The sequence below is a fragment of the Catharus ustulatus genome, chromosome 1 (genome assembly GCF_009819885.2).
Source record: "Catharus ustulatus isolate bCatUst1 chromosome 1, bCatUst1.pri.v2, whole genome shotgun sequence".
In the NCBI taxonomy this organism is placed as follows: Eukaryota; Metazoa; Chordata; class Aves; order Passeriformes; family Turdidae; genus Catharus; species Catharus ustulatus.
This window is the reverse complement of record NC_046221.1, coordinates 111,458,424-111,469,492: the sequence shown is the minus strand read 5'-3', so window position 1 is coordinate 111,469,492 and position 11,069 is coordinate 111,458,424. Positions and strand designations below refer to the sequence as shown.

The window sequence follows — 11,069 nt, the reverse complement described above, 5'->3', positions numbered from 1 at the left end:
CACCATGTACTTTGCTTAGGCAAATGTTGGTGAAATTACATTTTAATACTTATAAACATGTGGAATAAAATGCTCCAACACTTTCTCTACAATTTTTATTCAAAATTCTCCGTAATTTATATGCAGTTACATATATATAAGTGATAAACATTCTCTCAGATCACAGAATACTAAGGGTCTTCAGGGTCTAAGAACATTTCAGGGTCTAATGATGGCAATAATTATTTCTGTAGTTTAATGATGATTTTTAGCATGAATCTTAGTCTGATTTTCCTGTGGACATCTTTTGTGTAGCCATTTCATACCTGAGAACAGTAAGCAGTGTTGATTTCAAAATCACACCACCATTTTACATTCAATTTGCACAAGGCTTAGAGCAATGGATAAAAAAAGAATTAAAGTTCTACAAGAAAACTGGACAGATCTGTAAGTACAGAAAGGGAGAGGAAAAAAAAGTTTCTGTCTTATTTTTATGTTATGCATGTTTCTATAGCAGGACACCAGTACATTCCACACATATTTGTTTTTCTAACATAATTTTCTCTATTCAAACTCAAAATGTATAATCTTTCTTTTTTTTTTTTTTTCCTCCTAGGAAAGAAGAAGTGTGAATTCTTTCTTCCTGAAATAAAGTGTATAATCCTTAGTTGAACTACCCCATGCTCAATATAGCTAACTGTTAAATTACTATGGTTAAAATAGTTGCATATAAATGCTGCTTAGTAAATACTGTAACATATAAGCTATCAACCAAAGAATGTAGAAATCTTTAAACTCAAATCCAAAACCAACTGCATTTCAATATTAATTTATTTAAATAAAATGTTATTTATGTTGTCAGTGAGGTAATCTTTGATAACAAGCTATGGCTCTGGTTATGCAAAGATTTAAGGACATAATCAGCTGTAAGCATAGAAGTAATTTGTATTTGCATACTTATATTCAAGCACATTCTTAAGCCTTTTCAAGACTGATCCCTACAGATGTTGCACATTCAGCTAAGTCTGAATCAACCAGATTTCCATCTGCATGTAGCATATTATTTTGCAATGAAAATATTCAATTTCTCCTTCCAGTTGCTTTTGATGCTTATTGTGCACATTAAATGACTTATCTGAATATGCTCTAACGAGTAAGTCTTCTGCCGTTGGCATTTCTTACAAACAGTAGTTTGCCTCTGGAGTTTATTTCTTAATTAATTAAAAGCCTTTATCAGTAAGGAAGTTTGTTTCTCCCTAAATTATACACATCAGCTTTCAATGGTATTTGCAAATTGTAATAAAGGTTAAGAACCGATATATCTCTCAGCTAGAAGCAGAGCTCTAGGTAATTTGGTATCATTTGCCATGCACAGCTTTTCTAAGCATTTTTGCACCCAGGTATATGCACCATTTCCAATTATAATCTAGTAAATCTAAATCTGCTGTAATAAATAAATCTGCTAAATAAATCATGCTAACTTCAAAGTGTACAAAAACACATATATTAGACATCAGCAGAGAAAAATATCCACACCCTATTTACACTTTATGTTTTTCTTTACTTCCATACATGCGTGTTAAGTATACAAATTTATACAAGAAAAAAGCCATTTTGCTCTTTTAATTAGTGGAAAAGATGATTTTCTGCCTGCTGCAAAGGTAGTATTTTCTAATCCACAGTCCTCTGTGCTCCTTAATTTCTGTCATATTTACCTGTATTTCGGGCTCCTAATCATGAGAGATTATCAATCATAACTCCTGTAAACACATCACTTGTCAGAAAGCTGGGTTTTATCTCGGAGAGAAGTGACTCTTCCAAGAGATACTAACGAAGAAATATTCAGAGAAGCGTCAGTTTCTTCTGACTAGCAGAGTTTATACCTAGAAAATTTTCAGAGGGCCCTGTTGGGAGCAGTTGCAGTCAAACACGGACCGGGATGCAAAATGACACTGGGACATGGGAGAAGCTGAGATCAACACGAAGAGACCCAATAAACCCAAGTGACGAGTACTACCCTTGGTGAGCAGCAAATGTGGCAATAAATATGAAGCGGGAAGCTTTTGACACGGCATGGCAGGAAAGGAGCCTGGCTTTAGAAGCGCAGGTCAGGGTGACGCTGCGGGAGGTGGAAGGCGAGCTGTGCAAGGGGCACAGCACTGCAGGGGCAGCACAGCAGGGAGACAAGGGAGGATGGCACGGGATATCCCTGCTGGGGGAATCTAGTGCCAGATGCGTGTGGCCTGCCCAGCTGAGGGCTTTGGTCTTGTTCAGCTCCGGAATGGGATGCCTGAGGCGGCAGAGAGAGGGAAAAGGTGACACATGCCAGCAGCACTTTCCAGCACGGGACGAGCCTGGAGAGCGCTTATGGTGCCGCTAGAGCAGAACGAAGTCACAGAATCACACGATGAGTCGAGTACCAAAAGACCTCTGAGCTCACTGTGTCCAACCTTTGAGGGAACACCACCATGCCAACCAGACCACGGCACTCCATGCCTCCCCGTCCTTCCTCAAACACCTCCAGGGACGGTGGCTCCACCACCTCCCTGGGCAGCCCATTCCGATATAGGATCAACCATTTTGCGAAGAGACTCTTCCTAACATCCAACCTAAACGGGGCGGTATGGTTCAGAGCCAGCCCTCCCTCAGGGCGAGGGATCGCGGCGCAGGCCCCAGCCCGAGGACCCCCGGGAACTGGAAGAGGAAGGGGAGGGAGAAAGGGAAGGGGATGGTAGAGGAAGGAGGTGGCGGTGGTGCCGCTCCTCTCCGCCCGCCCCTCGGCGCCGTTTGGCGGGAAGTCCGGGCTTTGGCGGGAAGTCCGGGCTTTGGCGGGCTCGGGAGAGCCGCGCAGCCGGAGCGCAGCGCGGCCGAGGGGGCCGCTGGGCCGCCATGCCCGCCGAAGGGGAGCTGCTGAGCTCCGCCGCCGCCTGCCCGGAGCCCGGCGAGCAGCAGTACCTGCAGCAGGTGAGGTACATCCTGCAGCACGGCCGCCGGCGGGAGGATCGCACCGGCACCGGCACCATCTCCGTGTTCGGCATGCAGGCGCGGTACAGCCTGAGAGGTGGGCACCGCCGGGACCCCCGGCCCCTTCCCTTGCTGCCTCCCCCTGCTCCTGCCCCTGCCCCCTGAGCCGGGCTGTGTGGGGGTCTCACACGTCGGGGCTGTCCCGTTCCTTCCCACCCCAGGGGTCTGAACATGAGAGTTGCACATCCTTCATATCCCAACCTCACAATGTCAGGTGGTGGCACTGCCTTCTCTGTGGGGAAAAGCTCAAGTCTGCTCACCCTGGCAAATGGCTGGGCCCGCTGACACTCCGGGACTCTTTTTTCCAGATCAATTTCCACTGCTCACAACGAAGAGGGTGTTCTGGAAGGGAGTGCTGGAGGAGCTGCTGTGGTTCATCAAGGTTCGGTATTGGGGTGGCTCTGTGGGTGGTGGGCCCGAGAGTGGCATAAGCAGAACGAACTGGTGGGCAGTGGATTAAGGCATGTGTGTAACTGCAGATGCTTCTGTTCCTTCCTGAACAGACCCCCTAACTGTGACCCTAACCCCCTAATACTGTGACCACACATGGAAGGCCATTATCTTAAAGACATTCTGCATTTTAGTGCAGGCTATTGCTACCATTGCAATCAGAACAGTTTCTCTTCTGTATCTTTTTAAGGGAGAAAATTTGCAATAGTGAGAGCTTGGACTAATTTGAATATACTCCACAGCTATAAGGCCTAATGTAGTCTCTTTTCTTGGTGTATTAATCAGGAATAATACTATGAGGTAGATAGCAGGCAATTTAATGTTCTGCTTTTAAATATCAAGCTAGCTTGATTTGAACAGAAACAAGCAGTGTGGAACCACAGGTGAAGTAAGACTGATGTAAATGCTTGGCTTTTTAGTTGCAAAAAAATGAAATCTAACAGAGCTAATAGCTGTACATAATGTGATAAAATTCAATGATAGGTAGTTCATTACAATGTAAGTGTCCTTTTATATATTGTGATATTGTGCAGGTATGGGACAGTCTACATAACTGTTTGCTAGATAGCAGGACTGAAATACACATTCATTTTTAATAAGGTTATTTGTTTGTTTATTTCTTTGTTTTTCAAACGTTAAAGACTAGACACTCCCCAAAACAACATAATTTCTGTGTTGTATTTTTGAGTGTCCTGATTTGGACCTCTTGAAGGATTCAGTGACATTTTTCTGAGTTACTTTCTCTTTCATTTTAAGAAAAGAATTTTTAAGACCTTAAGCTTATTAAGACCTATATTATTAAGACTATAGCTTTTTGGTATGGCAAAGACCGTTAATCTATTAATCTATTTTCATCAATCTGTAAAGTAAAATCTTGTTTTCCGCAAGTATGAAATTACATTGCATAGTTGACCTTGAGGCTGTTAGTGCACTCAGAAAGTGTGAGAATCCTGAGTTAAACAGCAGCAGCGTGGCACTTCAAGCTCCATCACAGGATGTTGCTCACAGGTTTTGTTCTGTCCATGTGCAAGAGCCTCATCCAGTACATTAATTACAGTGTTCATCCTGTATGAGTAGAGAAATACTGTGGAGTAGCAAAGCTTAATACAACTGTTTTAAATCATGTCCTCTGTGTTGGAAATAGGATGCAGACTTCTGTGTTTTGTAGGGTTCTACAAATTCCAAAGAGCTCTCTGCAAAAGGTGTGAAGATTTGGGATGCTAATGGGTCACGTGAGTTCCTGGATAAGCAGGGTTTCAGCAGCAGAGAGGAGGGTGATTTGGGACCAGTGTATGGTTTCCAGTGGAGGCATTTTGGAGCAGAATACAAAGATATGCACACAGGTAATGGCATCCAAATACAGTCTTGATTGCTCAGTGAGACAGCTGTGACACATCACTTCCAGAAGTGTGCATGAATGGACTGTTCTTAAAGAGCCATTCACAGCAAACTGATAGCTAGAATAAAGAGTGTTTCAGACAGTTAACTGTTTTTTCCTTACTCAGTCTTAATTATGCTGAAAGATGTAGCTTTGTATGCTATATTTTGGTATTTGTGGAACAAATGAGTCATAAGGCACACACTGTTGCTCTTTTACCTCGAACAGATGTGGTTGCTGATAGCTGGAAGGATGTGTGTGCTGCAGTCCAGAAACCTGACCTAGCTTTGTTTAATAACAGTGGAACACAGGCTGCTATCTCTGTATATCAGTACAGGGTCCATGAAATTGTTGTGCTGGAAAGAACTGGTATCAGTGCACTACATTCACTGAGGCAGTGGAAGAGAAAGATTTTTCCATTCTGCATCTGGAACAAAGTAGGATGTTTCCATAGCTGATGATGCTGTGGACAGAACAGCTGTGACAAGTTGTGATGTGACCTGTTGTATTTTCATTGGAACTGGTCTAGTAAACTTACTCTCAAATGTATTGATTCCTCTTTTCCAAGTCACTCAAGGAGAGGATGTAGAAAATGCTTAGAGGACTGCCATTAAGAAAAAGGGGTCAAAAACCAGATTGTCACTATCTGGTGTATTTTTTTTTAACTTGGATTAACAACACGGTTAGTTATCTAGGTGAGATTTCTTGTTTGATTTTTAAAATTTTGTTTTTAGTACAGCCTCAAATTGCAGCTCACATTAATTATAGATGTTAGACTTAGTATTGGCATGTTGACCACTAGCAGAATGCAGTTTTATGGTAACACAAATGATGCAAATTGTGAAGTGACACATCTGAAAACTTACTGAGTTTCTCTTCTTAAAAGGTCTACGGCACAACATAGCATGGAAATAAAGAACAAGATGAATTCCCATAGTTTTCCTTACAAATAGATTTCCTTAAGTTGCATTACTGATGGATAATTAACTTCAGGAACTAACCATAACCAATTGACAAGGTTTCTGGTATGATACTGCTGGCAGAAGAGTTCCCTGAGATGCTAGTTGTGTATGCCAGCTTGGATCTCCCTGTAACCATAATTTGGTAGAAAAAAGTAGTTACCAGCCATGCTGATTCACTGGCATAAGTCAGAACAATGATTAACAGCTAACGACTTTTTTATTCTGAAATCCATTCTAATGGTCAGTTAATTTCAGAAAATTTCTTACATAACTGGTGTTGAGCCTAAAATTCAGCCTGTGAGTGTGATTGGTTGAAATGTAATATCCTACACATGATTAAAATTCCTTTCTAGAGCTAAATGTTATGGAAATTTAGTTTTCATACATGACCTTGAGAGTGCTAGATGGATGCATTTATTCATCTGTCAAAAACTTTCCACTTTTGACTGTGTAAAGAATGCTGGCACCTGGCACACTGGTGTGGGCATAGTTTTTTTTATATATAGGAAGGAGCACTATAGCATGCAAATTGAATGTCTAGAAAGGCATTTTAATCCAGAAATGCAATTAGCAAATTAGTCTAGATACCATGACTGACTATCTTGTCCATTCCAGTACAGCTCTTGTCCTGTTTTGGTAACAAGTCACCATGAGTGCTAAAATACCATGCTTTGTCCAGCTGGATTTTTTGTATTGCAGCTTCTGTTTCCTGTAGTTTAGTGATTATGCAGACTTTTTAGTTGGTCTTAAAGTCAAGTTGTTGAAAGTGGAATACATAGGTACTATTTCAGTAGGTGCTAAAGCTACTCAAAGCACACAAAAGAATTGGGGGATCATACAGAAATATAATAATGAGAATTTTACAAGCTCTGGAACATCCTGAGAAAAACTAAGAACAACCTAGGTTTGGAAGGTGCCAACTTAGTAGTAATTTTCAAAGTTGGAGTAAAACCTTCAGAGGTTGTCATTTGGGTATCTCTTTTCAGTGGGCCATGGGTGGGGTGTTAAAAATCTGCTATGACTTGAATCTGTCTGGTTTAGATCTTATTTGTATGTTTCTTCAGATTACTCCAACCAAGGAGTTGATCAGTTGGAAAAGGTGATTGAAATGATCAAAACCAACCCAAATGACAGAAGAATCATTATGTCTGCTTGGAATCCCAAAGGTATTGAACAGCTGGTGTAAAGTGAATGTGGTTACATGTTATATTGCTGTGTGTTAAATTATGTTCTGTTCCTGGGTCAACAGTCATGCCATTCAGTGTCCTTGTTCATTCTTTAGAAAACTACCATGAGTACAGTAAAAATGGCCAAGGGTTATAATCTTTATTCTCTTTCTACTTAATCCTTGTGTTCAAAAATAATGAGCTGTTTCTTCAGAGTTTTTCTCTACAGGTTAAAGTGAGGCATACACCAGTGTCTTTGACATAGAGTCAATTCAAAGACAGTAACTCTTATTTTAAAAAGGTAAAAAACTCAAACAAAAAAATATATGTTAAAACAATATGTCTTGTTCTTAGCCATGAAATGTCTTGCAAATGCAGCCCTTAAAACTAGAGAACAAAAATGTTATTTGTGTTGCAATCTTTTCCTGTATCATGTGAATGATAGCGTCTGTTTATACACAGATATGCATTTACTTTGTAGGGCAACTTCTAAACAAGAGCTACTGCAAGAGGATGTTTAATTTTCACCAGTGATAGCTCTGTGCTCCAAAAAAATCACTCAGCATTTTCCACAGTTGTCTGAAAGGGTATGCCACGTGCTATTGCTGTTATTTTCAAGGGTAAACATTCTCAGAAGATATCTGGTGAAAGTTTTCCTTGCCAAACTGTAATTTTACTCTTTGCACTTCTTAAGTGTAAAAGACCACTCAAAAGATCTTCTGGTTTCTGAATTTTTTTTAAATGATCATTACTTTTAAATCTCAACAAGCACATTGCAATGGGAAGAAAATAAGATGAAGCAGTTGAAATTCGCTTTAGGGTATATGCTTAATTTTACTCTTAATGTCTTCCTTTAGGGAATTCAAGTGTCTCGCCAAGGTGAGTGGAAATAAACTGCTGTGCAGCATTATGGCATAAATCTGTTCTGTGGAATATCTGTTTATGACTTTCTGGTCATACAACCAAGAAGACAGCTTGTCATGACCTGGACCTAATTGCTTGAGCAGCAGGTGCTTACAAACAAGAGGAAAAGCAATAGAATGACAGTGAAGTTGGCTCTCTACTGTATCTCATTACATGCTTGTTTAGGTTTTGCATCTTCTACATTCATAACACACTAATGCTGTTACTGTCCCCCCCTCCCCCTTCTGTACCTCAATTCCTAGATCTTGCCCAGATGGCTTTGCCTCCATGCCATGCCCTTTGCCAGTTCTATGTTCTAGAGGGTGAATTGTCTTGCCAACTCTATCAGAGGTCTGGAGACATGGGACTAGGAGTGCCTTTTAATATTGCCAGCTATTCACTGCTCACGTACATGATTGCCCATGTCACGGGGCTGAAGGTAGGCTATTTAACAGGCTTTTTTTTATTCTTGTCTGAGAAATGAGGGACTAAAAGATAAGGCTCTTCACGTCATGTCCTAGAAGAACTGGAATGAACATACTGTTTGAAATCTTGCTGAAATATGTGTAAAAAAGGGCCCTGTGAATTTGACATGAATTGCCTTTGTTTTGTATAGGCAGTTAGAATCAGCAATGTAAGATTTTTAAATCTTAAAGATTTAAAGCAGAAGATTCTTTTATGTCTTGACTGTGTCAAGACTGACATGTTCACTAGCCTTAGAAACCTGAACTGAGTGCTTGTCCTTATGGGATAGTAATATATAGGTGATTAGATTTTGTAGCATGCGTTTATTGGAAGTGAACAGTAGCTCAGCAGTTGCTGTAAAGGTTCTAATTTGGATATTCTGCCCACCTAACTTCCAGCTGTAATTTCAGCTGTGCATTTCTTTGATTTCCTACTGTAGGTGATTATGTGAAGTGGCAGTATGTGCTCAAATAGCTCCTGCCCTGACTTCAGAGCCGTATTTTGTAATTTGGCAGAGAAACTTAAATGCACAACAGTCTTGTAGAGTTCTTTAGGACATGTAAAAAATTATGCTAGAAAGGCTTTCTGCGCCTAATCCTCCTGCCACCAGCAACATGAAGGGGAACTTCTTAAAACAGGACAATAGGGAAGAATCTGACTTCACAGCAACTGCAGAAATTAGCCCAAGGCACTAAGAAAAGTGAAGTTTAAAGTTATGTCCAGCTGTTGCCTCTCAGCTACTTCCTCTTGTGGCTTTGGTGGTTTTCAGTGTAATGTATCTGACATTGGTCAGAGGCTGGTAAAAGAGCCAGTGAAACTTCCCCACGTTAAATTCAATTGCTCAGGGGCTGCTGAAGTCACAGAACTTGCAAGTTTGCAAACCCCATCTGGATGCTTGCCAGTGCCTGACACCTCCACTGCTGTTTAACAGTGGCTGAGGCAACTGCTCTGAAGGCAGCTTTGGCGAGTTGTACTTACTGGAAGTGGCGTGGAAAAGCTGGATGTCACTACTGCACCTGTTTCTGTCTCCGTGAGCAGATCAGTATTGTTTCATTCATTTACCAAAGCTACTTTCCTAGCAGGATTTGAAAAATTATTTTTTGGCAAGCTAGCGGAAATTTCATTATATTTTCTATTAATTATGTATTAGTCAGAGAATCTTGTGCCCTTCACACCTTTCAAGGATATAATCCAGTTCAGAAGCTGCAATTCCACACTAGCCAGATGCTGAGAATCACTACTGTAAGCATTGTAACATTTTGCTTTCTTGGAACCTGACTGAAAACCACATGTATTCTTCATTCTTTTCAGCCTGGAGAGTTCATACACACCTTAGGGGATGCTCACATATATCTGAACCATGTGGAACCTCTAAAAGTCCAAGTAAGTACTTATTCTGTACTCTATCCTTTTATCTTCCACAGTGTTTATTAACTGCAAAATTACCTCGATATTTTAAATATCCTATTGCAGATATTTATTTGTGTGGCTTTTTACCTCATTTGTATTCTAGTAACTGTAGTGTCTGTTCAATTCAGGTTGCAAACAGAAATACAGTGCAAGCATGATTGAAATGTACATCTGTGTATTACTCCAGAACCAAATTAGAGATCCAGAATCTGTACTTTTAACTTTGATAATAATTCCACCTAATCCCAATGACACAAAATAAAATGTCTTTGTAATATATGAGAAAATGATAACTTAAAATTCACATAGTTAATCAGTAATACTATTCAGCTGAGAAAGGCTACATTTTTTTCAGGAAGTAATTTGTTGCAGTAGGATAAAATCAGTGTTTGATTTGATTAGAGTAAGCTGGGACTTAATGTCCTCATTATTAAAATGGTTTGAAACCACCCAGAGAGGTAGCTATTGATTCAGACCCAAACTATGACAAGTAGAATATTTGATGCGTGTTTGGGTCAGATTTTCCAATTTAATTTCCTCTGGAAGGAATATAATCTGTAACCACCAGACTGATTTGCCAACTGAAAATACTTGCAACGTATTTGGATGACCAGGGAATTCACCTAAAAATTACGCTACTGCTCCCTGTGAAAATACTAGGGTAGATTCTACCTAACTGAATTGGAATTTTCTTCAATTTTTTTTCTTAGCATAAATTTTGATGGGAAGGCAAATCCTACATAGCGTAATCTGATTTGAGAACAGAAAGTCTCTGCTTTCAAATATTAGCTTTATACAGTAAGCTTGCTTTTATTTCAGCTTCAGAGGGAGCCAAGACCTTTCCCTAAACTCAGAATTCTTCATGAGGTTAAAGACATCAGCGACTTTAAGGCAGAAGACTTTAAGATTGAAGATTATAATCCTCATCCACCTATTAAAATGGAGATGGCTGTCTAATGGTATAAACCAGCCTTTAATATTAATGTGGAAGTGTACCTAAGCTACTTAGTTTCTCTAAAGAGGTGGGGCTTTTGTATATTTAAGAAGGTATTTGCTTCATTGTTAAATAGTCACGGACCAGATTTGCCTTTAATGCTACCCTGTAGTTGTACAGGTGTAAGGGTTGGATGATTATTCCTGATAAGGATGATTATTCCTGATATGCTATGCAGATGTTAACCCAGTGTTAAGTTGCTAGAGAGCTACTTTTCCACATGTTGTTTTCAGTTACCAGTGGCCATTTCTGTTAACATTCAGTTACAGTGTGTGAGTAGCACGGGCTTATGCTTGATTTGGTACTGAAATAAGGACTTGTATGTGTGATAGAGGATT

General features: G+C 40.1%; 1 protein-coding gene across 1 annotated transcript; it reads left to right on the top strand.

The window, feature by feature from the left end:
• The first annotated feature begins 2,808 nt into the window (after positions 1–2,808).
• Positions 2,809–10,720, top strand: TYMS (thymidylate synthetase). The gene is made up of 7 exons (XM_033080018.1): positions 2,809–3,040; positions 3,312–3,385; positions 4,622–4,796; positions 6,858–6,959; positions 8,126–8,301; positions 9,639–9,710; positions 10,557–10,720. Exons 1-7 carry the CDS (start codon positions 2,869–2,871, stop codon positions 10,692–10,694), a joined length of 909 nt encoding a protein of 302 aa, XP_032935909.1. The 5' UTR covers positions 2,809–2,868; the 3' UTR covers positions 10,695–10,720.
• The last annotated feature ends 349 nt before the right edge of the window (positions 10,721–11,069 follow it).